The sequence below is a fragment of the Lepisosteus oculatus genome, chromosome 17 (assembly GCF_040954835.1).
Source record: "Lepisosteus oculatus isolate fLepOcu1 chromosome 17, fLepOcu1.hap2, whole genome shotgun sequence".
NCBI classification, from domain to species: Eukaryota; Metazoa; Chordata; class Actinopteri; order Semionotiformes; family Lepisosteidae; genus Lepisosteus; species Lepisosteus oculatus.
In genome coordinates this window covers 1,049,762-1,074,390 of record NC_090712.1, presented here as the reverse complement: position 1 = coordinate 1,074,390, position 24,629 = coordinate 1,049,762, and the positions used below count along the sequence as shown (strand labels likewise).

At 43.7% G+C, this 24,629-nt stretch overlaps 1 protein-coding gene across 3 annotated transcripts in view; it reads right to left on the bottom strand.

The window, feature by feature from the left end:
- The window catches only part of sdccag8 (SHH signaling and ciliogenesis regulator sdccag8), a 60,727-nt gene that overhangs the window by 31,731 nt on the left and 4,367 nt on the right, over nucleotides 1-24,629 (bottom strand). For all 3 annotated transcript variants that reach the window (XM_069179841.1, XM_069179840.1, XM_069179842.1), the window contains exons 4-13: nucleotides 22,687-22,800; nucleotides 22,465-22,590; nucleotides 22,247-22,384; nucleotides 21,866-21,930; nucleotides 21,305-21,493; nucleotides 20,119-20,257; nucleotides 18,615-18,767; nucleotides 13,850-13,984; nucleotides 10,859-10,975; nucleotides 9,871-10,013 (exon numbers count right to left, since the gene is read on the bottom strand). In XM_069179841.1, the coding sequence (XP_069035942.1) occupies nucleotides 9,871-10,013; nucleotides 10,859-10,975; nucleotides 13,850-13,984; nucleotides 18,615-18,767; nucleotides 20,119-20,257; nucleotides 21,305-21,493; nucleotides 21,866-21,930; nucleotides 22,247-22,384; nucleotides 22,465-22,590; nucleotides 22,687-22,800 (1,319 nt within the window). The remainder of the gene's footprint in view (nucleotides 1-9,870; nucleotides 10,014-10,858; nucleotides 10,976-13,849; nucleotides 13,985-18,614; nucleotides 18,768-20,118; nucleotides 20,258-21,304; nucleotides 21,494-21,865; nucleotides 21,931-22,246; nucleotides 22,385-22,464; nucleotides 22,591-22,686; nucleotides 22,801-24,629) is intronic.

The window sequence follows — 24,629 nt, the reverse complement described above, 5'->3', positions numbered from 1 at the left end:
TCACCAGACTACAAGGAGGACGCTGCAGCACAGGACCCGGTCCCGGAGAAGGGAAATCGGAAATAGCCCAGTTCTGAGCAGCGTGCCACAAGCACGCTCCTGCCGAGATGTCTGCAGAGGCACGAGTCTCAGGTGGCACCAGCGAAAGTCCGAATGACTGAAAAGGCCGTGCTGTGCCTCACATGCAATAGTTATGACAGGTGCCTCCCCAGAATTTGAAGATAATTTTACCCGGAGTAAAAGCTGGGCCGCAGAGCTGGCCCAAATGATGTGTGCTGGACGGATAATAATAATAATAATAATAATAATAATAATAATAATAATAATAATAATAATAATAATAATAATAATAATTGCTTACACTTATACGAAGTATATTAAGAGAAAAAAGGAAACCAGGAATTGGGTGGATTTGACCAATCGGACATGGACTCATCTTCTTTCTGGCATGGAGCCCCAGGACATTTGAAGCTGCTGTGTTTCCATCAACAGCACAGGACCATCAATGGGACTCAAGACAAATGGGCTCCAGAAACTAGAGCTCAAAAGCACTGGTCCCCTCGTGAATATTTAAACGTACTGTACTAGAGCCTTTCAGCAGCTCGGTCTCAAACAAGGTGCTCGTCACAGGCATCGCCACACTTAGAGAAGCCATGATCATGTGGCCAGCAGTGTCTGCGAAACGTCTAGTGAGACTTTTCCCCAGACACCACCCCTGCTCTCACTCCTGTTCAGCCACAGCTTAGACTCTTTCCTCGGAGTCAGCACATTGGATATAACTGGTCTAACTGCCAAATCAAAATCGACCTGTCTTCTCCTCAAGCAGACCTAAACTAGTCAAAGAAACAACACCAGTGATCTGTTCTAAATATAATTAAGACTCCACTATTGTCAGACACTGTTCCCGATTCATCTAAAGTCTTTATAATTAAAACCCAACTCAAGAACCTGAACCAAGACTCATTTTAACCTGGGCTCTTTCATGAATTTCAAACCTACTGCATCTCATGTTTCCACTTTTTATCAAAGATCTTTGAGAACTCAGCTTGACTGCTCAATGTTTATGAAACATTACCAGTCAGCCTTCAGTCCTGATCTAAGAATTGAAAAGGCTCTTATCAAAGTAGTAAACAATTTGCTCGGATTTTCTAACACCGGCCGCTTGAGTTTTAAATATCTGGGAATGCATATTGATCTGACTGTACACTGAGAACATAAACAACATTTTTAAGACGGCAAGTCAGGGGCTGTTTTTAATTCAAGGAACTTTAATGTGGGTCAAAATGTCCTAGAGGTGGCATATAAAAGCCTTGTTGAGAGCATCCTGGCGTTTAACATGACAGTTTGGTAAGGAAACCTGGGGTTGAAAAGCAAAACCAAACTGTCCAGGATTGTGAAAATGGCAGGAAACAGAATTGGGAAGCAGCAGCCCCAGCTCTGCGATTTATATCATAATGCAGCTCTCAGAATGGCAAGGAACATCACAGGTGGTTCCACACATCCTCTCCCTTCTCAATTCATAACACTCCCATCAGGGAGACAGTGTAGGGGACCACATCTGAATTAAAACATTTATAAGAAGGTGCTTTGTCTGCACTGCAATAGAACTCAATGAAGGTATGTAAATGTATTCCCCCCTCTACCTATTTATTTATCCAACTATTTATGTATTACATAGTGTTGTTCTGATTTCATGTGATTTTATGTGACTCTTGTGTGTTTTGTACTTCTGTGGGAGAAGCCAAAGACAAATTTCCACAGCAGTGGAACTACTGGTACTATTTCAGGCCCTACTGTATGAGAGTCTAAGGCTGTAGTCTTCTCCTTGGCCAGAGAAACACTTCTCTGCCAAACCCCACTGGCACCTCAGTCCCTACCCTGGCACATCAGGAAACCTTTGCACACTGGACCTGGGCATCCCCCACAACACCCATAATGCACTTCTACTTCATAAGGACAATAGAGCAGAGGTACATGCCTTCAAAAACACGAGAGAAAAACGTTCTAGAGCAAAACGCATTGCCATTTTGATATTGCAACATTATTTTAAAAATTAATATTTAGTACTGGCAGCCTCCCACATCCCTGTAAGGTACTGTACCAATATGAACAATTTCAGTATTCAATTGGGTCATTTCCCAGCTTTGTAATTAACAGTTGCATGGGAACCCAAATCCCGAATTTTAAGCTTTCTCTCTGTCACTTAAGACTTGAGTTTTGGGGGGGAAAACAGATGCCAGTCACCTTGTAAGCTAACAACTGTGTCTCCTCATCGATATGCTGAAGCTCAGCTGAAGCCAGCAGGGTGGAGAACCCACACGTCTCAGCCCAGTGTGTCACAAACCCACCATACTTCTAAGCATGTCTGCCATCCAGCCCACGAGGGAAAATGTTTCCCCTAGCATTGCAAAACCATTTAGCCATTACAATGGTAAAATCCAAAATAGAACACCGAAAGTATACAAGTAGAACCCAAACACGCCCTGCTCTAACACTGAGCTAGTATTTCTCTTTCTCATGGCGTTTTCACCTCAAGGGACAAGGGCAGCTTTTTTAAAGACTTTTCTGCATCCCTGACTTCTTGCGACTTGTGTTGCCAACGTGCGTGAAATTACAGCCCGAGTTTTTTCTGCGGGCCTCTGACGGAGAGGCAAGAAGACATTGCAAGGTCTTATCTCAGGCCAATGGGCACACCACTGTCAACATCATGGCGCTCCATGGTTACCCAGCACACTCCCGCTTGGCGGTCAGCCTTCCCAGCTGCCCTATCTGTTACTGTCTGATTAGTTCTGCTAAGCAGCCCCTCCCCTGCCAGCTTTCAGTGCCATCTGTTCCAAACAAGATGGCTGCTGCCCAGCAATCTGAGCCTGCCCTCCTACCTGGCACCCGGCAACCAAGCTTACCCCAAAGTGCTAACACAGGTTCTCTCCGCTGGCAAAGCCAGGATTTCATTACTACTACTTTGACAAGAGCAGGGTTGTTTGCAATTTCTCTTTTATCCTGATTCTGATTGTACAACCACCTCCCACTGACTCAGTTTGCTGCAGTTTTGTTGCTCACAGATTTTACTCTCTGCATTAATCTCCCTCTGGCATATTACTGCATCTGTTCACTATTTTATTAATTTTCAGATTCCCACCCTTATTTTTTTTTAAGTGAAGAAAAAAAACACACATTGTGTTTCATAAAGGGAGACTTCAACCGATTTTATTATTTCAGTTTTTTTTTTACAGACCTTGAATCTGAATTTGTTTTTGTTTGCTGGTTTCCTTTGTCAATTTTTAGACAGCGGGGAGGGAGGGACTGTTGATAAACAGCTGAGAAACAGTACAGTCTGGATTGTACCGATGGAGGTGCAGTGCAACTCCATCGTACAGCAAGTCCTACTTTGTGGTGACCTCAGAGCATTATGAAATATCTGTGATATCTGTATAAATATCTGTTAACCAACATGTCTCCCTTTGATTGTCCTTAAAACTGCCCAGGAAGTGTTTCTAGGTCAGATTTTGCAGGACAATTGGGGTCATGTCTGTTGATTGGACAGGGCAGACCATAGCGAAGAAGTGAACTCCCAGAAATGTTTACTGTGGCACATCCCAGTGAAAGCAGAGTAAAGTGTAGTAAAGCACAGAGAACGCATGGCACAGCATAATAACACAACGGCGAACATGCCATTAACCTGGGAATATCAAAGGAAAGAGCATCGGAAAGACAAAAGACCAGTTACAGTGGGTGCCACTGGTTCTCTTTGGTGCAGACTGTGTTACAGAGCCATAGAACAACCAGAGCTTGCAGTCTATGAAGAAAGTATCATTTGCCCCACTCATAAAGACTCTGAAGAAGAAAGGCCTGTCTTGTCTGCGCCCGTGTCTGTTCTAAGAGGGCACACCTTTCACAGAAATGTGGAAGAGGAAAGATGTTTGCACTGCCATGACGGAGAAGTCAGCAGGGACATGAACCCCAGTGCAGGGAATGAGACCTGGTCAAGATCCTCCGGGACCAATCCCTGCACAAGCAACCACACAGCAACTGCCTCTCAAATGGGAAACCCCTGGACCCGACAGTGAGCGGACTGCACTTCATTCCCAGACTGATTCCCAGTTCTGCTCAAGGGAATCAAATCGAGTGGTGGGATTGGCTCAGGTGAAGCTTCATGACCTCTGCAAACTGTGGTGTGCAGACTGACATGGTTAAATTGTGCTAGCAGTACCTGCTGCATCACAAACGTCTCATCCATCCACTCAGTTTTATACCCTGTAAAGCTCTGAATAAACCTCTTTGCAACTTGAACAATAGCCTCTATTGTCTGTTGGCACTGCCAACTACAGGTTCTTCTTCCTGAGAAGGGGAAAATGATACTGCATGCAATTCATTCAGGTACTCCTTTGATTAACTTGGCAAGGCTGCATATCCTGTATTTTTGCAACTGAGTATCATGCATGATTTGTATTTCAGAAAACTATCCTCTGTACTTCTGAGACAATTTCCCCCAAAAAATGAATCACTGTTGATTTGCATTTGTTGTCTCATTAATCTTCCAAAAAGGCTTAAGCTAATTACAAGCAATTACAGTCATGTATGATACATTAGTACAGCTTCACCACCCGCAAAAACATGTGTGGGGTCATGTACAAAAATAGGCCGCATTTCAGATTTTCACATTAATACACCCTGATGGGGTTCCTGTCTGATTCATGAAACAAATGTCAGGATAGTGAAGATCCAGATTAATGCTCATGTTTTTGGTGACAGAAGCTCACTGGCCAGTTAAAAAGCCAATTAAATTCTGCATTTAAAATGTCTCACTCTCACTGCATCAACAGAGCCAAAGGTGAGGTTTGTTTTGTGGTAGCAGAGCTCAGGGAAATCAAACACCTTTGAGGTAAAAGAGGACAAAGACGAGTGAAAATATTCTCTAAAGAACTTCATGCTGTTTACAGAAAAAGGGATAGAAAACAGAAGAAGGGTTTAGAGACTAATATTCAAACTAAGAAAATAAAATTGGTTTCAAATGATGGAAAATGGACAGGCTGTAACAAGAGACCATTATAAGGAAGATATGTTGTCAGCCATAACACTGAAGTGCTGTATCTCATTCAATCAAATTTCTTGCACAGCAATGTCCTGACTTGTTTTCAAAGCGTTCACCACTTAGTTCACACATCCATCTACAAAATGTTGTAAGACCTTGGTCGTGTTCACTTGAATAACCGGTGCACACACAGAACAGATAAGTACCACTGCTACTGGGACACTATACTGTAAACAGGCGCCGTCCTTCGGATGAGACGTAAAACCGAGGTCCTGACTCTCTGTGGTCATTAAAAATCCCAGGGTGTTTCTCAAAAAGAGTAGGGGTGTAACCCCGGCGTCCTGGCCACATTTCCCATTGGCCTTTATCAATCATGACCTCCTAATAATCCCCATCTATGAATTGGCTTCATTACACTGCTCTCCTCCCCATTGATAGCTGATGTGTGGTGAGGGTTCTGGCGCACTGTGGCTGCCGTCAATTCATCCAGGTGGATGCTGCACATTGGTGGTGGTGGAGGGGATCCCCATTACCTGTAAAGCGCTTTGAGTGGAGTGCCCAGGAAAGCGCTATATAAGTGTAAGCAACTATTATTATTAGTATTACCATGGCTCTGTTCCACAGAGAAAAATGAGCCCAAGAAAGGAGCTTCGTGACTAAAACCTAGACTTTCCTTCTCAAGACAGGACACCAGCTTCTTTAACTCCCACCCATTTTCCCACAAAAACAGATCTGTGGTTCAGTGTCACATAAGTGCTAAGACTATCCTTATCCTATAATGCCTCTGGGATGCATTCTATTCATCCTAAGATCAATATCCCAAGGTCTGTCCTCCTTTTCCTTCTTGCTTGCCTCAACTCTCCATCTCTTTTCACTTGCCTCCACCTCCCTCTCTTCCTCACTGATGTTACAAATGCTCAAACTGGTAATGTAACCTGCAAATCATACTGGCTGTAAACATCCTCAGTGCTCTGTATCCACACTGCCTGAACACTTTTAGTTTCTTGTGTGTGTTGTGCAGCACTTGCACTGCACTTCAAGCTCCGTGTTTTACAAGAAGACTTATAAAATATTTTATTTTTCTGTACTTGCAAATTATTTCCCTTGGTCTTACACTTAATTATATCTCTAAGTACAGATTAGATAAGGGTATCTGCTAAGCAAATAATAATATACAATAAACAGAATCTGAAGCCTGCAGTGTAGAAAACAAAAGTGCACGTATGGGTCAACTGGTTTGAATCCCTATATTACTCTTGGTGTCCTAGCCATCCCATTCTGTAACGTGGTCAAGGGGAGAGTGAGGATTGGAGCTGCATGAACACTAGGAATCCGGGAGCAGTTCTGGACATGTTATACTGCTTGCAAATGAGCCACTTTGTTACCTTTACAAGCACTGAATTGCTAGTTTTAGTTTAACCCCCACAATCCTCTTGTGCTAGTTTTTACTATTTTCCCTGTCAAAATGTGTTCCAAGCCATACTCTCCCACAAATATTCCACTGTAAAACCACATGCAAGCTGTGATGGACAAACTGTAAAGCCACACCATAGCATGAACTCAGAATTCAGCAGGACGATCATATATCGAGAAGAACACAACTGTGCATTATTTGTTTTTAAACAAAAGAACTGAAATGATTCCTAGGGTTTAAAGACCTCTGGGGAAGGGCAGCTGACTATGGGCAGATGGGTTAGAGTGCTGTTTTGTTCTACCATTCGGGTGGCTCTGGTTGGAAGGCACAGCCAGTGGCTGTTACTAGCGAGAAACACAAAACACACACACAGAGCCCCAGCTCAAAGCCATCAGAAGGATGTGAACAGAGTGGGGGGATTATTACAGATCCTTCTCTGCCCAGTGCACAGCTGGCTGATGATCCAATGCAAGAGCTGACAGACTCTGGTTCCCTGCGAGTGGACGGGGAAAAGAGAGAGGAGCACACTCAAAGTAAACAAAGCCGCTGACTATTTTTCCATTTCAAAGAAGCTGTTGCCATCCAGGCTGCTAAATAAAATAACGTCTCTTTAAAGAGTTGACATATTTAACCACCTTCCACCCGAGATCCCCAAGGCCTCTAAAATTGCCCTGAATGGACCCTTTCCACCTTGTTGTTGTGAACATTTCTGACTTAGAAGTAGAAGAAACCTCACCGTCTGCATAGAAGAGCAACGCGTCTGCCTTGATGTGGAGGAAAACTCTGGTGGGCCAGCACATGCAGAGTGTTAGAGTCAGAGGTAGAGAGTGTTCACACATCCGCACTCTCCTGCAGCATCTCAATCAGAATGGCCACTGGAGGTGATGGTAAAACACACCACTGAAAGCCTGAAACACCAGCGATTCAGCCCGTCAGCCTCTGGGACACTTACAGTTTTATCTGCAGGATCACAGGAAAGTGGGACCAGTTAAATTTGCTCAGATTCGTTATTCCTCCCTTACTTGTAAAGATTGCACTTTACTGTACTTTGGATACACTATCTGAGCTACATCTCTGGAATTCACTTATCACTTAGTGATAAGGCTACACTGAAGATAAGTAGTGATAGTGACAATAAGTTATCAGACACTGAGATACGCCTGTAAATAAAGCCATCAAAAACTAGGAAAGATGGATAGATTTCCTAAAAGACCACCTTCAAGTGACAAACCAAGAACAGAGACCTGGATGAGAAACAATCGTGTGTAAGGGTGAACTATTCAATATGTAAAAACCTGAAGTAGAAAGTCTCGTATAGAGAGAAATACCAGAAACCATCTACTCAAATTATAATAAGCAAGATTCCACACAATCCACCCGCATGTCCAGGGACCCAGATGCAACTCTCCTAGCTATAAACTTAAACAGATGATGAAGACCTGACTCTAGGGAGAATGTTAGCCAGGCTCATCAACAACTGAAGCTATTGAGCCTCTTTTCAGAGCACCTGTCCTCACTTGCTGAGTCAAAAATCTCGAGAACCGTTTGTAGCCTCCCACCAGGCCCATGCTGAGAGATAGACATGGTTTCTCAGTGGGTTATTGCGAGGCAGCCTTGTGATCTAATGTGCAGAGCACAGATCTGGCAGAACAAACCTCCCTGCTGTGGAGTCTTCTGTTGTTTCAACATGGCTTTCTAAAATAAAACCACCACTTTTTTTTTTTTTTTTAAAGACGACCATTTCCTCTTCCTTTGAGAGCCAGTGGCACTCTGCTCCTTGCAGACAGAGCACGGTTCCTAGCATTCAGGAGGTCCCAGGTGTGCCACGCACAGATGCACCCCCATCTCTCTTCCCTGAGCAAAGGCCTTGGAAGGGCAGCATATCTCATTCTTATCAAGCACACGTCTGCTAAGGGCACCAGCTAGCCTAAGACTGCACCAGAGCACCCAACGCAAAAACTACAGCATACTGGGATTCTGAGGATGCCAGTGCTTGGGTGCAACTAACGGCAAAGACAGGCAGGAATTAAGGGAACACACAACAAGAAAAGAGAATTGTAAATATACACATCGGACTATTTTAATTTGTTCAAGTTGCACCTAGCAAAGACTTAGCAAAGCTTTAAAAAATTAAAGCTGATGTATAGGTTGACTCAAGTCGGAATCAATGTCGGCTAAAAGGAAGCCTGGTCATTTGCATGATTCTCGGCTGCTTTCAAAGACTCAGTCCAACGGAGGAGGTGCTGGGGGGGGCTGCAAGTTTACTGACGGTTTCCCCAGGGGGACAAGGGGTGAGTATTAAACCAGCGTCATCTCGTCATCTGCTGATGGATACGAGGAGGACTAAGTTGGAAACCCTGCCTGAATCCCTGTGGCAGATGGAACTGAGGTGGTGAGCGGTGATGATTTCAACCCGCTCTTCTTTCAGAAAGCCGCACATCTGGCACTAATTGGCACCTTTGCTGGCAGGCTGTCAGGGGGACCGTGAGTTATACGAGCAGGGAGACCGGACCGCAGGCCAGTCCAGGGCTGAGAATGGAAAATCGCGGGGCCACACCTGCTATGCAGACGGACGCAGGGCACCAGAAGGTGCCAACAATGCCGATCTGGAGCTGACCAAGAGCTTCTGCATTCAGCAGATTGAAACAAAGCAAGACGTGTCACACCAGGCTTTCAAGAAAATACACTGTATGCATCCTAACCTTTTCAGGGTATTCTGAACAAAAACAAAATGAATCCCGAGCAATTTCAGGAGTACTGATGAAAATATAATTTGCATAACAAGGGGAAAAAAATCAGCCTGGGCAATGTGTGCGATGCCCAGAATAAAACAGACATTTTAAAGCAAAATGTGTTTAAGGAAATATTCAGGAGAACCCAGCTAACAACACCTCAAAATATAACAATGTAGTTAAAATCTACTCACAAGTATTCCATTATTTGGGGGATAGGAAGACATAAAAATCTTGAATACTTGTGAATTTCTATAGATTTAATGAGATGCTGACCTCGAACAAGTAAATGAGCATGTTTCGAGAGGGACTCCTATGTGTATGAACAGACACAGCAAAATCCTGTTTTCCAGTGCAAACTGCTTTAATTGAACTGCTATAAACTGCATCATTCAACAGCCTTTCAGTGACTCTGGTGGTGAATTGCGCTAAAAACTAAAGTGTTAAGTCCTTGGAATGCAAATGAAGAATTATCATATGGGCTATCGTACGGACCCACGGAGTTTGATTGACATAGCGGCGGGCAGGCGAACACCACGGCGCTCGTCGTCCATGGAAGAGGCAGGGCAGCGACAGGGTTAATCCGGGGAAGGGGCTATCCTCTCTCTCCGCTAACAAACCGAGCGGCAGCGCCCGGCCAGGACAGCAGCGGAATGGAGCGGTGTTGTGGCATGTAATAGGATTAGGGGTACCTGGTGAGGTGCAGTTGGTGCTGGGATCTGCCCAGCCGCTCCGCCAGGCTGAGCGCCTCCGCCTTGGCACGGCTCGCGTCCTGCTGGGCCCCTTCCAGACGCTGCCGGCACGCGCTCAGCTCCAGCCGCCACTTCTCCGCCTCCTGCGGGACAGAGGGGCGGCGGGAAAATCAGAACTCCAGCAGTCCCGCTCCGGGGAGGAGCTGGTCGGGTGCGTTTAAAGCCGCCACAACAGCAATAACGGCAGCAGCTAAGCGTGGAGCTCAAATCAGTCTGTCCTTGACTGTATGGTTATCAAGGCCTTCTGCTGGGTTTACAAAACTCAAACAAATCAAGCCCAAGTCCTTTCACAAGTCCCAGATCCCAGTCAAGCGTTACTTGTGAACACAGTCACGTTTATTTGTTGCTATCTTGTTTTCTAGAAAGGCAATGGAAAAAAATACACTGCACATTGGAGACCTTGCATAACCATGTTCAATTAGCAGACAAAACTAAATTATTTTGATTCTGCAAAGCTGTGAAGACAAGACAGCAAGTTTAATTAGGTCATTTTCAATAAGGCTGTTACTTTACCGTTTTGCAAATTATATTGGTCTAAAGGTCATCTGGTTGTCGATAAATACTTTGTTCGTATCTACTCCCATTCCAACACTGCGTACAAACCGGCCTCTCTAATGGTCCCAGTTCATTCAATCAGTGAAGCTCCTGATCTGCTGTGTGTCACAGGTGGGGCTGCACTTCAGGTGGAGACGAATTAGCGCCAGTCCTGTGTGCAAAACATTTTGCAGTCCTTTGGGATGGAAAGTTCCACCTAAATGCAAGGAGCTGCTAATTAGTTTTCATGTTACACACTTTGGGTTCAGGGTCGCTATTGTGAATGACCTCCGAGCTTGAGCGTCTCTTCCTCGGGCTGTGCTCTCCGGACCGTCGCCCTCAGCAGGGCCTGGACCCAGAAGGCTCGGCGAGCCCCTCCTGCGCAGCGCCCTACCTGTGCTGCCAGCTCCAGCTCCCGGGCGGTTCTGATCCGGTACTCCTGCAGCTCCCGCTCCGCCTCGCCCCTCTGCAGCCGGGTCTGGTCCAGCTGGTACCGCAGCTCGCCGCAGACCTGGAGACGGGGAGCAGCACTCCATGTAACACCGCAGCACTGTTTTCCGATTTACCTTGTTCGGAATTTGGCTCAGATGTGCGTTTTTTCCCCCTCATACCCCCAATTGCCAACTGTTAATCAACTTGGCACCCTGCAATAAGCCTCATAACAACACAGGAGGGAGGAAGGCGACAGGCCCGGATCCGCAGAGAGCAGTCCTGTTAGCTCACGACGCAGGTCCACAGCGCCGGCTGCAGAGCTCAGGTGGAGAACATGGTTCCAAGGCACCAGTCAGCCACAAGAGGTCACTGGTGTGGCCTGTTACACTGGCAGCCTGCGAAACGCCTTCAAGGATCTCCCCTGTAATGCTGTTCATGTTAAAGCGTTTCCCTCAAAAATCTAACTTTCAGATGTCTCTCAGTGCGTACTGGCTGCTCTAAAATAAGGACTATGCAGAGGCCATGAATAAGTATTCCAAGGCAGCGCAAATAAAAGCTACTGTGAATTATTGTAAAGTGTTTTTTTCAGTCTTTAGGGTGTGCATTTCACAGCTGTATTTCTTGAATTATTTTTGGTTGCAAAAATTGAAATGCATGTTTTTCTACTATGAATGCTGATAGTATCCCATTGCTGTCAATGATAATAAGATTTGAGTTATTTAGAGCAGCTGGGATTCTCAAGTTTCCACTTGTGTCCTACACAGATTAGATGACACGTGCAGAAGCTATACAGGAAAGTACATTTCAAATTGAGACCAGGAATCACTTCTTTACACAAAGGGTAAAACTACCCAGCCACGATCTAAAAGGCCAAGGTACTGACTTCTTCAAGAAAGAGCTGGATGAGGTCCTTGGATCAAGTAGCTAATAACAATCAAAAAGATTAAATGTTCTAAATGGCCTCTGGATAGCCCTTTTTATGTTCTTCGCTAATTGGCCTTTTTTTCCCATAAGCCCAAAGCACCATAAGAAATAATTTTCTAACCCGTTTCAGGTGGTCAAGTTTCAGTGGAGATACCAGCTTGTTATTATTTATACTGAACATATTACAAACATCAAACATGTAATTAATGCTGTCACTTTTTATGATTTAGATTGTAAAGTGTGTGTCTATTCTGAGTGAACAGTTAAACTGCACTGCAATTAAAATACACCACGCTCTCTGATCCTGTTCTTCTAGTGCAGAACAAGCTCACCAAAAATCAAGCATTTACATCAAAACACACAGTGCAGTACTCCATTCATCTTTTTCCTGATCTTCGTTCATCTTTTTCCTGAGTCCTCAAGCTCAGAGAATCTGATAACAACCCTCTCTAAAAAATACATTCAAATAAATGATGGATGTTTGGTGCCATCTTGAGTTGGTTTACTGTATGACAGTAAGCAATAAGTCTTTCAGATATAAAGTGATAATGAATTTCTTTCCCTGGTCAGAGCTGGAACATTAGTAGAACAAAATAAAGTATAAATATTTGTATGTTTCAATTTATTAGATTACTGAAAGATCTTACTTTTTTAAATTCAAACTCAGAGGCCATTTCTGCCTAGGGCAATGTGCCCTTGGCAATGCATCTAGCATTGAATTGGAAAGTACAGACAGTACAGGCCTGCTTCAGGGCTTGAATTGAAGGGAACCCATTGGGCATCAAGTCTGAACCACCGGATTATTTCTCTGTCTAACTCAGTACACAAACTAGAAAGAAAAATCTTTAAAAAAAAACTGAGAAAAAAACTCAAAAACGCCTTTTGATTTCTTATGATGAAAATCATCTTTTGAAATTGTGACAGATTTTTTCCAGGGACTCTCCAGTATGCCTGCTACTTTGGATAAAGATTTTCAGACTAATAGAGCACAGACAGAAACATTCTGCCTGAGATTTTATAAAGCCAGATACTGACATGGTTTTCTTAGCCTTCTTAATAAAATATAAAATTATAGTAAATATGAAAAGAAGAATTAAAGTTCCAGTTTGTTTGAACTTCACTTGGTAGGCAGACAGACAAAGGGAAAAAAGAAAACTCTGTTATTTGGACAACTATAAACTTCCCCTAAATCTCGAAATGGTCAGATTTCATTGAGTGACAGCAGGCTTCCCCAGTCAGAGCAGCTAAATTCACAACAAAAGTTGAGCGCTCTTTTTTAATTCTGCGTCAGGATGCTTGTCCATCAGTCTGTGTTCTGATTAGGATGCATCTCTTCTATACTGAAAAATTCTACATACAGTAGTACGGCTTCACAGTAAAGACATTGGATTTTTTATATTTGCGATTATATTTTTACTGTGGCAAATTAGCAGTCTGTGGTACATGGAGACACAGCCTCATTATACTATGTTATCAGGAAATTGGTCTTGATTGCATTGGGATTTGTAATATAGTGGGATTTGGACTGGGATTTGAAATACACCATTTTAAAGGAAAGCTGGTCTTGCTGCTGATTGTTTGTTGTGCTGTGTTTTGATTTTGCTGCTGAAAGTTGATGCAAAGTTGGTGGGGCTGTGTGTTTGTTTATTCCTGAAGTCAGTGCTGTGTCTTTAATTTGTTCTTTTTTAAAAAAATTGTTTCAGTGCTGGGTTGAGAGATTACTAGAGATTACCTGCATGTGCGATATTTTGAGAAATTATTGAAAATACGTTGTTTATGATAATTTAATGTATAACATAAAGTGTAGTTTTCTGTGTTGCGACATCCGCGTGCGTCCAAGATGGACGGAAATGTCTGTTTAGTCAGGTGTCACTTCCACACTGTCCTCTGTCGTCACAGGGAGAACCCCTCGGGACGTCCTGCACAGACTCTCTGCCCTCTATCACCAACACTGCAGGACGCAGCACGCATGAAGCTTCCTGACCTTCAGCACCCGGCTGCCACTACCCTCGCACCCTTTCAGGTGTACCTTGCTGATGTCAGTCTCCTGGGAGTTGAGCTGCTGCTGTGCCTCCTCCAGCTGGCTGGACAGAGAGCTCTTCTCTCTCTTCAGTCTCTCCAGCTGGCTCTCAAGGCTGGCCACCTTCTGGCTGAGAGTCATCGCCTGCGGAATGGAACAGAGTAAAAGTGTTTTTACAGCCGTCCCTCTCCTGAACATATCAGCAGCCCATAATGCCAGGAACTCCAAACGGGTTTCAGACTTTCCGCATTCTGCTAGAACTGGTCTATTCTCTCCTATTAGTTCAGCTGATACTTCACTTGCTAAAAATATTGGTGAACCTCAATAACACATTTTGCTTTATAATCCGCAAACAGAACACACATCCTGAATCCCTATGAGAGCACATTTTAATTTCCACTTCCACACACAGAGACTGTAATAAAGAAGTGCTCAAAACTGTTTTTTTTTTCATTTGCAAATATCTAACTTATTAAATACTCTTCTCTGACTGATTTTAAAAGATAAGATTAAAAGATACTTAAAAAACTACTCAAGATTTCTCAGTTACAACCAAGTTGATTACAGAGTGGTTATAGTCATTATGTCTTGAAAGAGAACTGCAATGTTATTTTTATATTTATATACAGCCAGCAGCTATATCACCTTGCAACTCACATCTGGCAGCCCACTGAAGCTCAGCAGGTGTGAGCCTGGATGGGAGACCTCCTGGGAAAAACTAAGGTTGCTGCTGGTTAGTAGTGTTAGTGGGGCCAGCTGGGGGCGCTCATCCTGCAGTCCATGTGGGTGCTAATGCCCCAGTATAGTGACGGGGAAACTATACTGTAAACAGGCGCCGTCCTTCGGATGAGATGTAAAATCGAGGTCCTGACTCTCTGTGGTCATTAAAAATCCCAGGGTGTTTCTCGAAAAGAGTAGGTGTGTAACCCCGGCATCCTGGCCAAATTTCCAATTGGTCCTTATCAATCATGGCCTCCTAATAATCCCCATCTATGAATTGGCTTCATTACTCTGCTCTCCTCCCCACTGATAGCTGCTGTGTGGTGAGTGTTCTGGCGCACTATGGCTGCCGTCGCATCATCCAGATGGGGCTGCACACTGGTGGTAGTGGAGGGGATCCCCATTACCTGTAAAGTGCTTTGAGTGGAGTGGAGTGGAGCTATATAAGTGTAAGCAATTATTGTTAATTTGAACCCACAATAAAAGTAAAATGAACACAGTAAAAACCTAATAAAATAATAAAATAGATTACATTTCCAGGTATGTGCCATGTCCTGCGATTCATAACGAGGCAAGAAAACTCCCAGAAAACTCCCTATTATGCTGTAAACAAGCAGACTTGTGAATACATCTCTTTTAATCCAACAGAAATATTGCTCTTGACTTCCAGATGGTTTTGCTGACAAATACTACTTACTTGTTAACTCTGCATGCAGATCATGTTGGACAATTTCTGCGGTGAAATGTCTGCTGCACAACCTGTACTTAGTCACTCATCTATCACATACATCATTACAGTGACTAGTGAGCAGGAAGGGCCGTTTCAAGTTGCAATTTGTGCAAACTCTTGGTTTCACCTGTGATGAGACCAGGGGTTTGTGACAACATGGCGAATTACTGAACTTTCACAAAGTTCAGGATTTTCTGCTAAATTCAAAATTCGTACATTTTTTCTATACAGTCAATTAATTTATTTTGTTCTCAAGATTTCATCATTGGTCTGAGAAATTGAGAATACAGTTCGCCTTTAATGACAAACTATGTCAAAAGATTCCAGAATTCAGGAAAAAAATGAAAACCATCTGGACTCTGGATTTTTATAGATAGAATGGGATTGAAACAGATGTCAAATCAAGATTATGTAATGCATCCATTAATATATCCATCAATTACATCTTCTCTGAAATAAAACTATTGCTTGTATAGCAAATATACATTGATCATCTGTTAACTATATCTGCCCCATTCAGAGCCCATTAACATTACTGGACAGTCAGTGAAAATAAAATTAAACTGTTTATCTTACTTCTCTCTCCCCCACCACACACCTCAGAGGCTCCACGGCCCCAATTTTGTTTTCTTTCTTTTTATGTCTTAACATGGAATTCACATTGATGAGCTAATTTAATGAACGTACAGATTTCTGAACTCTTAAGGGCAACTTTAAAAACCTGCCCTGCCCAGAGGTAGGATGTACTAGGGATTTAGTGGTCAGATTGCCTACACACATCTGAACTCTAATGCTACACACTCCAGGCACTTGGGACATGAATTACCACTTGTAACCACAAGATGTCAGCATAGGTAATTTTTCTCACCTGTTTTCTATCAATTAAAGGGGAACTGCAGCGATATTTTCATATTTCGGGTTTAGAAATAATCAGCATTGATGAGTGCATTTCCAACAATAAAAGTAAAACACAGTAACTTTTAAAACCTCTAATTTACATTAAAATAGACTAAACTGCCCGAAGCGCAGGGCCATGTTCAGCGATTTAGAATGAACAATACTTCCTTTAATTTAGATAAGAACTCTTCATTGGCCATATACAATTTCTTGCTTTAGGAATTTGTCTTTTTGTATAACCTGACTTGCTCTCCATGAGACACACAGGCACATAGATGGGGAGAGAGAAGCTTGGGGTCAGAGCGCAGGGTCAGCCATTTATACTGCGCCCCTGGAGCAGTTGGGGTGAAGGGCCTTGCTCAGGGGCCCAACGGAGGAGGATTCCTCTGCCAGCCACGGGACTTGAACCAGCAACCTTAATAACTGGCTTGAGAAATTGGGACTGCAGTTCCCCTTTAACAGTACTGGTTGTTGTTACTGTACAATAACACAAAACCCTGTTTCAGGTAGAGAAAGTAAATTAAAAAAAGGGAAAATCCAATATTTTCTGAACATTCTAGGACATGATTATGGTTATTGAGATAAAACAAATATTTATTTCTAGTCTTTCTTGTTGAGGGTAGTTTCCCTATTCTTTCTGTTTGATAATGAGTGCACATAGGTTACAATAAGAACATGAACCCAGGGATTTCACCACATCTCCAAACAAGTAACTAGGGATTGCACATACTGTAACATAGCTTACAAAGGTATTCACTCCCTTCCATGATGTCCCATTTTGTTAGACTACAAATTGTATAGATATTTTGGTAAAATGAATACTGTTAAACAGAACTTGAATGGTCAACCTGAACAGTTTTTCACAGATGAAAACCGTAAGAAGTCAGCAGAAATTACAATTAGATTCTGAACTTTATTTTAATTGCAGAATTATTCACCCCTTTTCTGTGTGAAACCTTACTTAACGCAGGAGCACAAAATTATTTTGACAAGTCACACAGTTGGCTGAATGGCCTCTGTCTGTATGCAATAATAGTGCTTCACATGATTTCAGAATAAATACACCTGTTTCTGTAACGTCCCTCATCCAGGTAGTGAACATCAAGCTAAGATTCAACCATGAAGACCAAGGAAATTTCAGAACACCTGAGGGATTTAAAAAGCTACAAATCAGGAAAAGGGAACAAAATGTCTCAGGCCCTTCACATCTCTTAGGAGCCTGGTGAAGTTGAGCATTAGGACGTGGGAGGCACCCAGACACTGCTTAGGTCAGGCTGGAGGAAAATGTGAGGTCAAGAGCGACTTTGAAAAAGCTACAGAGCTCAGGGGCTGAGAAAATGTCACAATCACTACACAAAGCTGGCCTGAATGGAACCGAAGAAGAAAACGTTTTTGAAATCAATGTGTAACAAAGCATTTATTGTAAAAGTATCCTGCAACCATGTGGCTTTGTAGCAGGACAAGACAAAATTAGAAGTTTCTGGTCTAAATGCAAAGCATTACGATGTTTGACACAAACAAAAACACCTAGCTAGCTATACCCCTCCTGTGCAGTATGGCCTGGCAGCATTACTGTATGTTACACTTCTGCTTCTCATCAGCAGGGACGAGGGAGATTGTGGAGATTGAGGGGAAATTGGATGGTGCACAAGTACAGTATGTCTTAGACTGCTTCAGTCTGCTAAAAACCTGTAACTGGCACAAAGCTTCACCTTTCAGCAGGATGCTGACTCAAAGCCACACGCGTTTATGATTAACAAGAATGTGAATGTCCTTGAGTGGCCCCGTCTTTAGTCCAAGGGAAGCTCATTGTGGTTTGGGTGTGCTCATTCCCTCACAAGGCAAGGTCAATGCTAACGCTTAATGGTAGAGCCATAATTTTCACCCCTGCATCTGCAGCAATTCCTTTCTGTCGGGACAGGCATCTTTTGGGATGACAATGTCCCCCATCCACAGAGCATGTGTGGTCACCCAGCACAATACATATGTCATCCATATGTCATAGCCTTCACTTCCACCAAACAATCATGAGCTGACTGGCTTTCTCATGCAAAGCTGCATCATCCCTCCTGCAGAATCCCAGACACTGGTAGACTCGCAACAGGCCGGACTGGCCACATGTAGCAGCACAACCTACTACTAACTGACTTTACATTGGTGTTTTTATCATTTTGCCCATGATCTGCATTTAAGTTTGAGATTTTTCTTCCTGACATTTTACATCTTTCATGCTTAGAGGTGTCCAAAGGTGTTTTTTCCTTAAGCATTCAAGTTTTGATTAAAAATACATCTTTTATAAAACACCCATACATCACTGCAAATCATCCAAACGGCACCTCCTGGGAAGTGGGTGAATACTTCTGCATGGAGCTGTGTACTGCATGTAAAGCTAAGATGAGGAGTCCCTGCTCCAGAGGAAAGCCTTACGGTTGCGGCCAGCTCTTCCTTCTCTCTCTTGGCCTCCTCTCGAGCGGCGTCCCGAGCTTTCCCAATCTTCTCCTGCTCGGCCGCCAGCTCCCTCTCCAGATGCTGCCTCTGCCTGGACAGCTCTCTCTGCAGCTGCTCACACTGCACCAGCGCCTGGAAGGAGCGAGCACGGTCAGCAGAGAGCCCCTCCCCGCCGGGGCCTGGCCAGCGAGGCTGCCGGCCACCGCGATCACTGCAGGAGCACCAAAGTGTCTAATTCTCCACTCACCTCCACGTAGCACTGTTATGCGATATTTGTTTTGTATAAACCCTGAAAAGCAAATCTTTCCAAGAATCCAACCAATACCAAAAAATAAGGTTTCAAAAACTATTCCCCGCTCACAGCACTCCATCTACGCTTAATGCATTACATATAAATCATTTGAAGGAATTATAAGAATTTAAATACCGCAAACCCTTCCCCAGCACAGGTTTGTCCAATGCGTATTTGATTATACACAAAATAAAAAGAGATGGCAACAAATAATGGTCAAACACTAACAATCCGAACGTGTGCAGTCATTTACTGCTTTTATCGCTCGACTCGTACAGCAATGTCTCCAAAACTCCTGCACCTCCGCACCCTTCTCTCTCTGGCTGACAAGTAGTCCAGTGAAGTCTCCAGGACTTTTCCTGATGGTCTTTGTTTTTAAGACCCTGACGAAGCAGTACGGTACCAAACCGCAAGGGTGCTATAGCGAAGACACTTCGTGATTTTGACATTTGTGGAAAAAGTCAAGATTCTTAGGTGTGTGGAGGTCTGAGAGCTCTCAGCTTTCACCATTAAAATGTCAGCATTAAACATCTTATTTACCAAATGTCACGTTTATGTTTTCACTGTGAAATACAAGTTTTTTAATTATATTTTTGAAATTCAACAAATGTAGGGCCATTTATTTGTGTGTAATGCAATAGGTGCAGGATATAGGTGCTAATGGGTGACTTTACATGGCTGCGTTCACATATTGATTACGGGAGGTGTTGAGTTTCTCCAGGCAGAACGCAGCGCTTTGGAGGAACATAACCCCTGTACTGGACAAGGGCCTGCTGTATACAGTAAACAATATTCTTCCTCATTGCGTCTGCATATTTATATAGGACTTTCATCCCGGTACTGAGACAAACAAAAGGTTTGAGTAAAAACCCCAGAGACCACTGAACTAACTTCGGAGTGATCCCTGGCTTCCCAGTGTGCCAACTCTGTTTGGCTGGGATTAGAACGCTGCCATGAGCATTAGCATTGACCCTCTCCCTGACCCTGACAAGGCCTTCAGCTCGTGCAGAAGAAGGACAACCCGTCGAGCGATCAGTCCCCAGAGGTCTGTGCTCCCCCTGCCTGCCAGCAGCTCAATGCAGCACTGCCGCGCACGAGCACGAGCAGGCCAGACAGCCTGCGCTGGCTGCGGACCTTCTGGTTCTGCAGTGTACTCGGTTAGCGTCAGCGGCTCCTGCCTCACTCACTGACCCTGGTCTTTTCCAGGTTGGCTTCTTCTGCCATCTCCACAGCCTGCTTGACCTGCTGATAGGCGCCCCACTCCCTCTGCTGCGTTTCACCCTGGCTGGCCCTCAGCGACGACAGGACTGCCAGCAAGTCATCCCTCTCCCTGCCGCACAGCAACACAAAACAGTCTGACCTGACCCGTCAGTGTGCAACTGCCATAGAAACCAATGGACACCCACGGGGTTCTGCTGGCATGTTTGTGAAATGTAATCCAGGTGTCTTTTACTCTATGGAGTCCATAGCTCCTAGTGCAGCTGAAGTCAAGAATTACAAATAACTCCACACTGGCTCAACGCCTCAACAGCCTGAGCAGACTGTGGTAACAGCTACAGCACACCTTCACACACAGTTGTGTACTATCAGCGTCTTAAATTCAATTTTTTAATTCAATTTCACTTCACACAAAAAAAAGAACACCATCGGTCGGCATCCTGTTTTATTGAAAATACTGCTTTCCACATCGCAGCTGTGATAGATTTATACATAAGGAAATGCGTGTGCGTTCTTCAAGCGGACAGCTCGACATTTCAAGACTGTTCGCCTATTTTGACAAATTCATGGACAATAAAGATTAATTCTGTTTAGATATTTTCTAAGGTTTTTTTCTAATCTAAGGTTGCTTCTGGAAGTTATTAGTGAGGCCAGCAGAGGGTGCTCACCCTGCAGTCTGTATGGGTTCTAAAGCCCCAGTATAGTGATGTGGACACTATATTGTAAAAAGGCGCTGTTCTTCAAATGAGACATAAAACTTAGGTCCTGACACTCTGTGGTCAATAAAAATCCCAGGGTGTAACCCTGGTCCTGGCCAAATTTGTCTCGGGCCTCTACCAATCATGGCCTCCTAATAATCTCCATCTATGAACTTCATCATCTGCTCTCCTCCCCACTGATAGCCGGTGTGTTGTGAGCGTACTGGCTCATCCAGGTGGGGCTGCACCCTGGTGGTGGTGGAGGAGAGTCCCAATGACCATTATGCGCTTTGAATGGAGTGTCCAGAAAAGAGCTATATAAGTGTGAGAAATTATTATTAGATATTAATATTTTGCTATTCTGTGTTGCCAAAGCCCTCAGATTACCAAAAGCTTTAATGGATTGTAAGTGTGAACAGTGGACACATTGGAAACTTGTCCGGACTGCGGAAAGCACTCACTTGGTCAGGCGCTCGATGACCTGTGCGTGGAGGTGGGTGTGGGTCTGTGCCAGGACGGCCTCGTGCTGGGCACACTTCAGACACAGCCCGCCCACACGGCTGGCGCCATCAGCCGCCGCCAGGGCCTCCTGGTGTCTCAGCCGGCTCTTCACCTCCTCACCCTCCTTCTGGGACGTCGCCAGCTCCTTCCTGAGAGCAAAGGACATGTGTTCACTCCCATCAAGGCACGGGATGAAATCAAGACATTAGCCCACCCACCAAAACAAAGAGTGCTAAGCTCAGCAGCTGGTGATGGTTTGCCATGGGCCAGGGGCTGCTGCTGTCTACCAAACGAACCAGTGCTGGTTTTCATTTTATTTTACAGACTGCATTAAACTTCTTGAAATGCATTAAAATCACACCCCAACACCCTTTTCTTGCCAAACATGTATTTGTGATAGAGGTGGAATTCCATGCAAAGACATTTCCTCCTTCTGGATGATCTGCTACTACAAAACAACCTTACAAACTGCCAGCACTAAGTAGTTTAGCGAAGAACTGGACGGTTCCACTGTCACTCACCTCAATGACACAACATGCGCCTCCAATGTTTCTCTCTGCGCCTGATAGAGCTGCTTCAGTTTGTCCTGATGCAATTAAAAAAAAAAGATGGAACCTTAGCTGGTAATTATCACAACCTAATAATCAGTAACCATACATCTTAAAAATAAATAATATAACAGTTTCATCTAACGCTGCTGGATAGTTTCTTACTCTTAAGAATCTAGAGGCTTTCAGCAAATAAACCAATGACACCGATGTTTTTCTTTACTGAAGTATTCACAACGTCAGCAAAGGCAGCTGCCTGTCGATCAGCTCATGAAAGCTCCAGCTACCCTGTGCAGTGAAGATGAACCACTCAACACTGTTTTCCTGCAGTGCACAGGAGGCTGCCATACAAACCAGCTCGCTCTGCCACTTCTGTTCCTCAGCGGGGTGGCTGGGGTCTTGATGAGGCTTCTGCTGGCCGCGAGAGAGAGGTCCGGAGTCGAGGCTGCTGTGGACATTCTCCCTGGTGGCCAGGCCTTCAGGAACAGTTGTCTGAGACACAGAGGAACAGTTAGAGTGATGCCTTTTACCTTGGTGGGAAAAAAGAAAAGAAAAACTAAATTTGCCGATACCGTAGCATCCAAAATGGTATAGTCTTTAAGAGTGTCCTCCACCGTCCGAGACTTCAGCTCTCCAAGCAGTTTCTCGTTTTCAACAACAACCACTCTGATTCTCTGTTTCAGGCTCAAGAGCTCCTCCTGTGACCAAACAAACATAACTTAGGCCTTTTTCTCACTAGGTGCAAATGACAGTGGTTCAAAGCTCAAATTACAAGCACGACTTCCCAGACAGACCTTGCAAAATCTGACTTCTGCTTCCAGGTGCTGTATGTACTCTGACTGGTTGTGAATAATGGGTACGAGATCCTGAACTGCCGGCAGATCTGCCCCATCTGACTCTGAAGGTCTCTAGTAAACAAAGCAGGAGAGGCGCATTAGTAACTTGTGTTTTTCAGAAGCTGTTGTCAGCCACTCTCTGCCTGCAAAGCCAAAGACCAACACTGCTGCTTGTTCACTTTCCCCATCTACAAAGACATGCATATCACGGTTTTTTTAAATCACTACTCATCCAGGTGGATGCTGCACATTGGTGGTGGTGGAGGGGAGACCCCATTACCTGTAAAGCGCTTTGAGTGGAGTGTCCAGAAAAGTGCTATATAAGTGAAAGCAATTATTATTATTATTATTATTATTATTATTATTATAATTATTATTATAACAAAGCCTTTCATTTCTACACCAAACCTCTCTTACAACTCTCTACAACACAGAGAGAGCACGGAGCACATCCGTGGCCTTCTCAAACAGCTGTGGAAACAGTGATCACGAAGCCACAGCAGTGGGATCACTGGCACCACGTTCGCATGGGCAGTGACCGTTCTCCAGAGGCAGCCATCAAACACTCAAGGACTCTGGGATGGCAGGAATCGATGCAGAATTCACCTCCGGCCACCGAATTCCACGGCAGCCACAGAAAATTACTACCTGCTGTGCGTACCTATAGAAAATCAGCACTTGCCCAGGAAAAAAAAAAGCTATTTTTCGCTTCATGCAGGTGTGCTACAGCACCAGGAAAGCGCCTCCAGAAAGTCTTGTCTAGAACACATAAAGCAGGTCACAAATGAGAGGCCATTTGTCTAATCTAGACCACTAGCTATTGTAGTGAGTAGCTATTTGCTCCAGCAGTTTCTTGAAAGAAGCCAGGGTATCAGGTTCAAACCACAGCTGGGCAGCTAATTCCCACATCCCTTTGTGTAAAGAAATATCTGTCTGCTCTTCTCTGGACTCATTCCAGAACAGCATTACCTTTTCTGTAACATGGTGACCAAAACTGGCCACAATATTCTACACGGATCCACGGTATTTACAAGTTCTAATTCTGCAAAGATTGTGTAGCTCCCCATCATCCTCCGTGAGGCCAGAAACTGTCCTGAAGTTCATGAAACGACCTGCTATGCTATCGCACAAAAGTAAACGGACTGTCAGTGCCTTGAAATCGAGGAGATGGAGTAACAGAGAACTGTGTGCTGCACTCCTCTATGAAGAATGAATGAGAATGAAGAACAGAAATTGGAATGACTTATCATCAAGGATTGAAAAAGAAATCTCGAGATTTCAACGTTGTTTAGTCGACTGCTGTATAATAAACTATCACAAACATTTATATATTAAAAATATTACTGGACTGCATTTGAAATATTTTGACCTGTGTTCAGTGTCAGCATGAACATTGTGAATCTTTAGATAATTGATTTTATATAATACACATAGTTTATACAGTATTCAGTATTTCTGATCCATTTCAGCTATGCCCGCAGTAACCCAGTGTCTTGTGGGAAATGTAGTTTTGACATATGGGACTTCATGAAAAGGTCAGAAACAGTATTCTACTGTTTAAATTGTTCTTACACCATTTTAAAAACCCAAAATAACAATTATAAAATGGCTAAAGAACCTAAGCAATTTTAATAGCATTAATATGTATACAGCAATTAAGACAAGTATTATTTGAAGCCATTTAAGCAGATATAAACATACTGTACCAAATGGGATTTCATGATTATTAATGGTGTTCCAAAAATGTATTTGTTAATTACATATTACATAATTAATGAATAGATTAGTTTATGTATTGAAATAGTCTGACATACTCTAAAGATTATTAGAACTTTGGCACTGAATGTGAAAACTATTTTAGTTGAGAGAAATTATATAGCTCTTTAACAGTGACATAAATG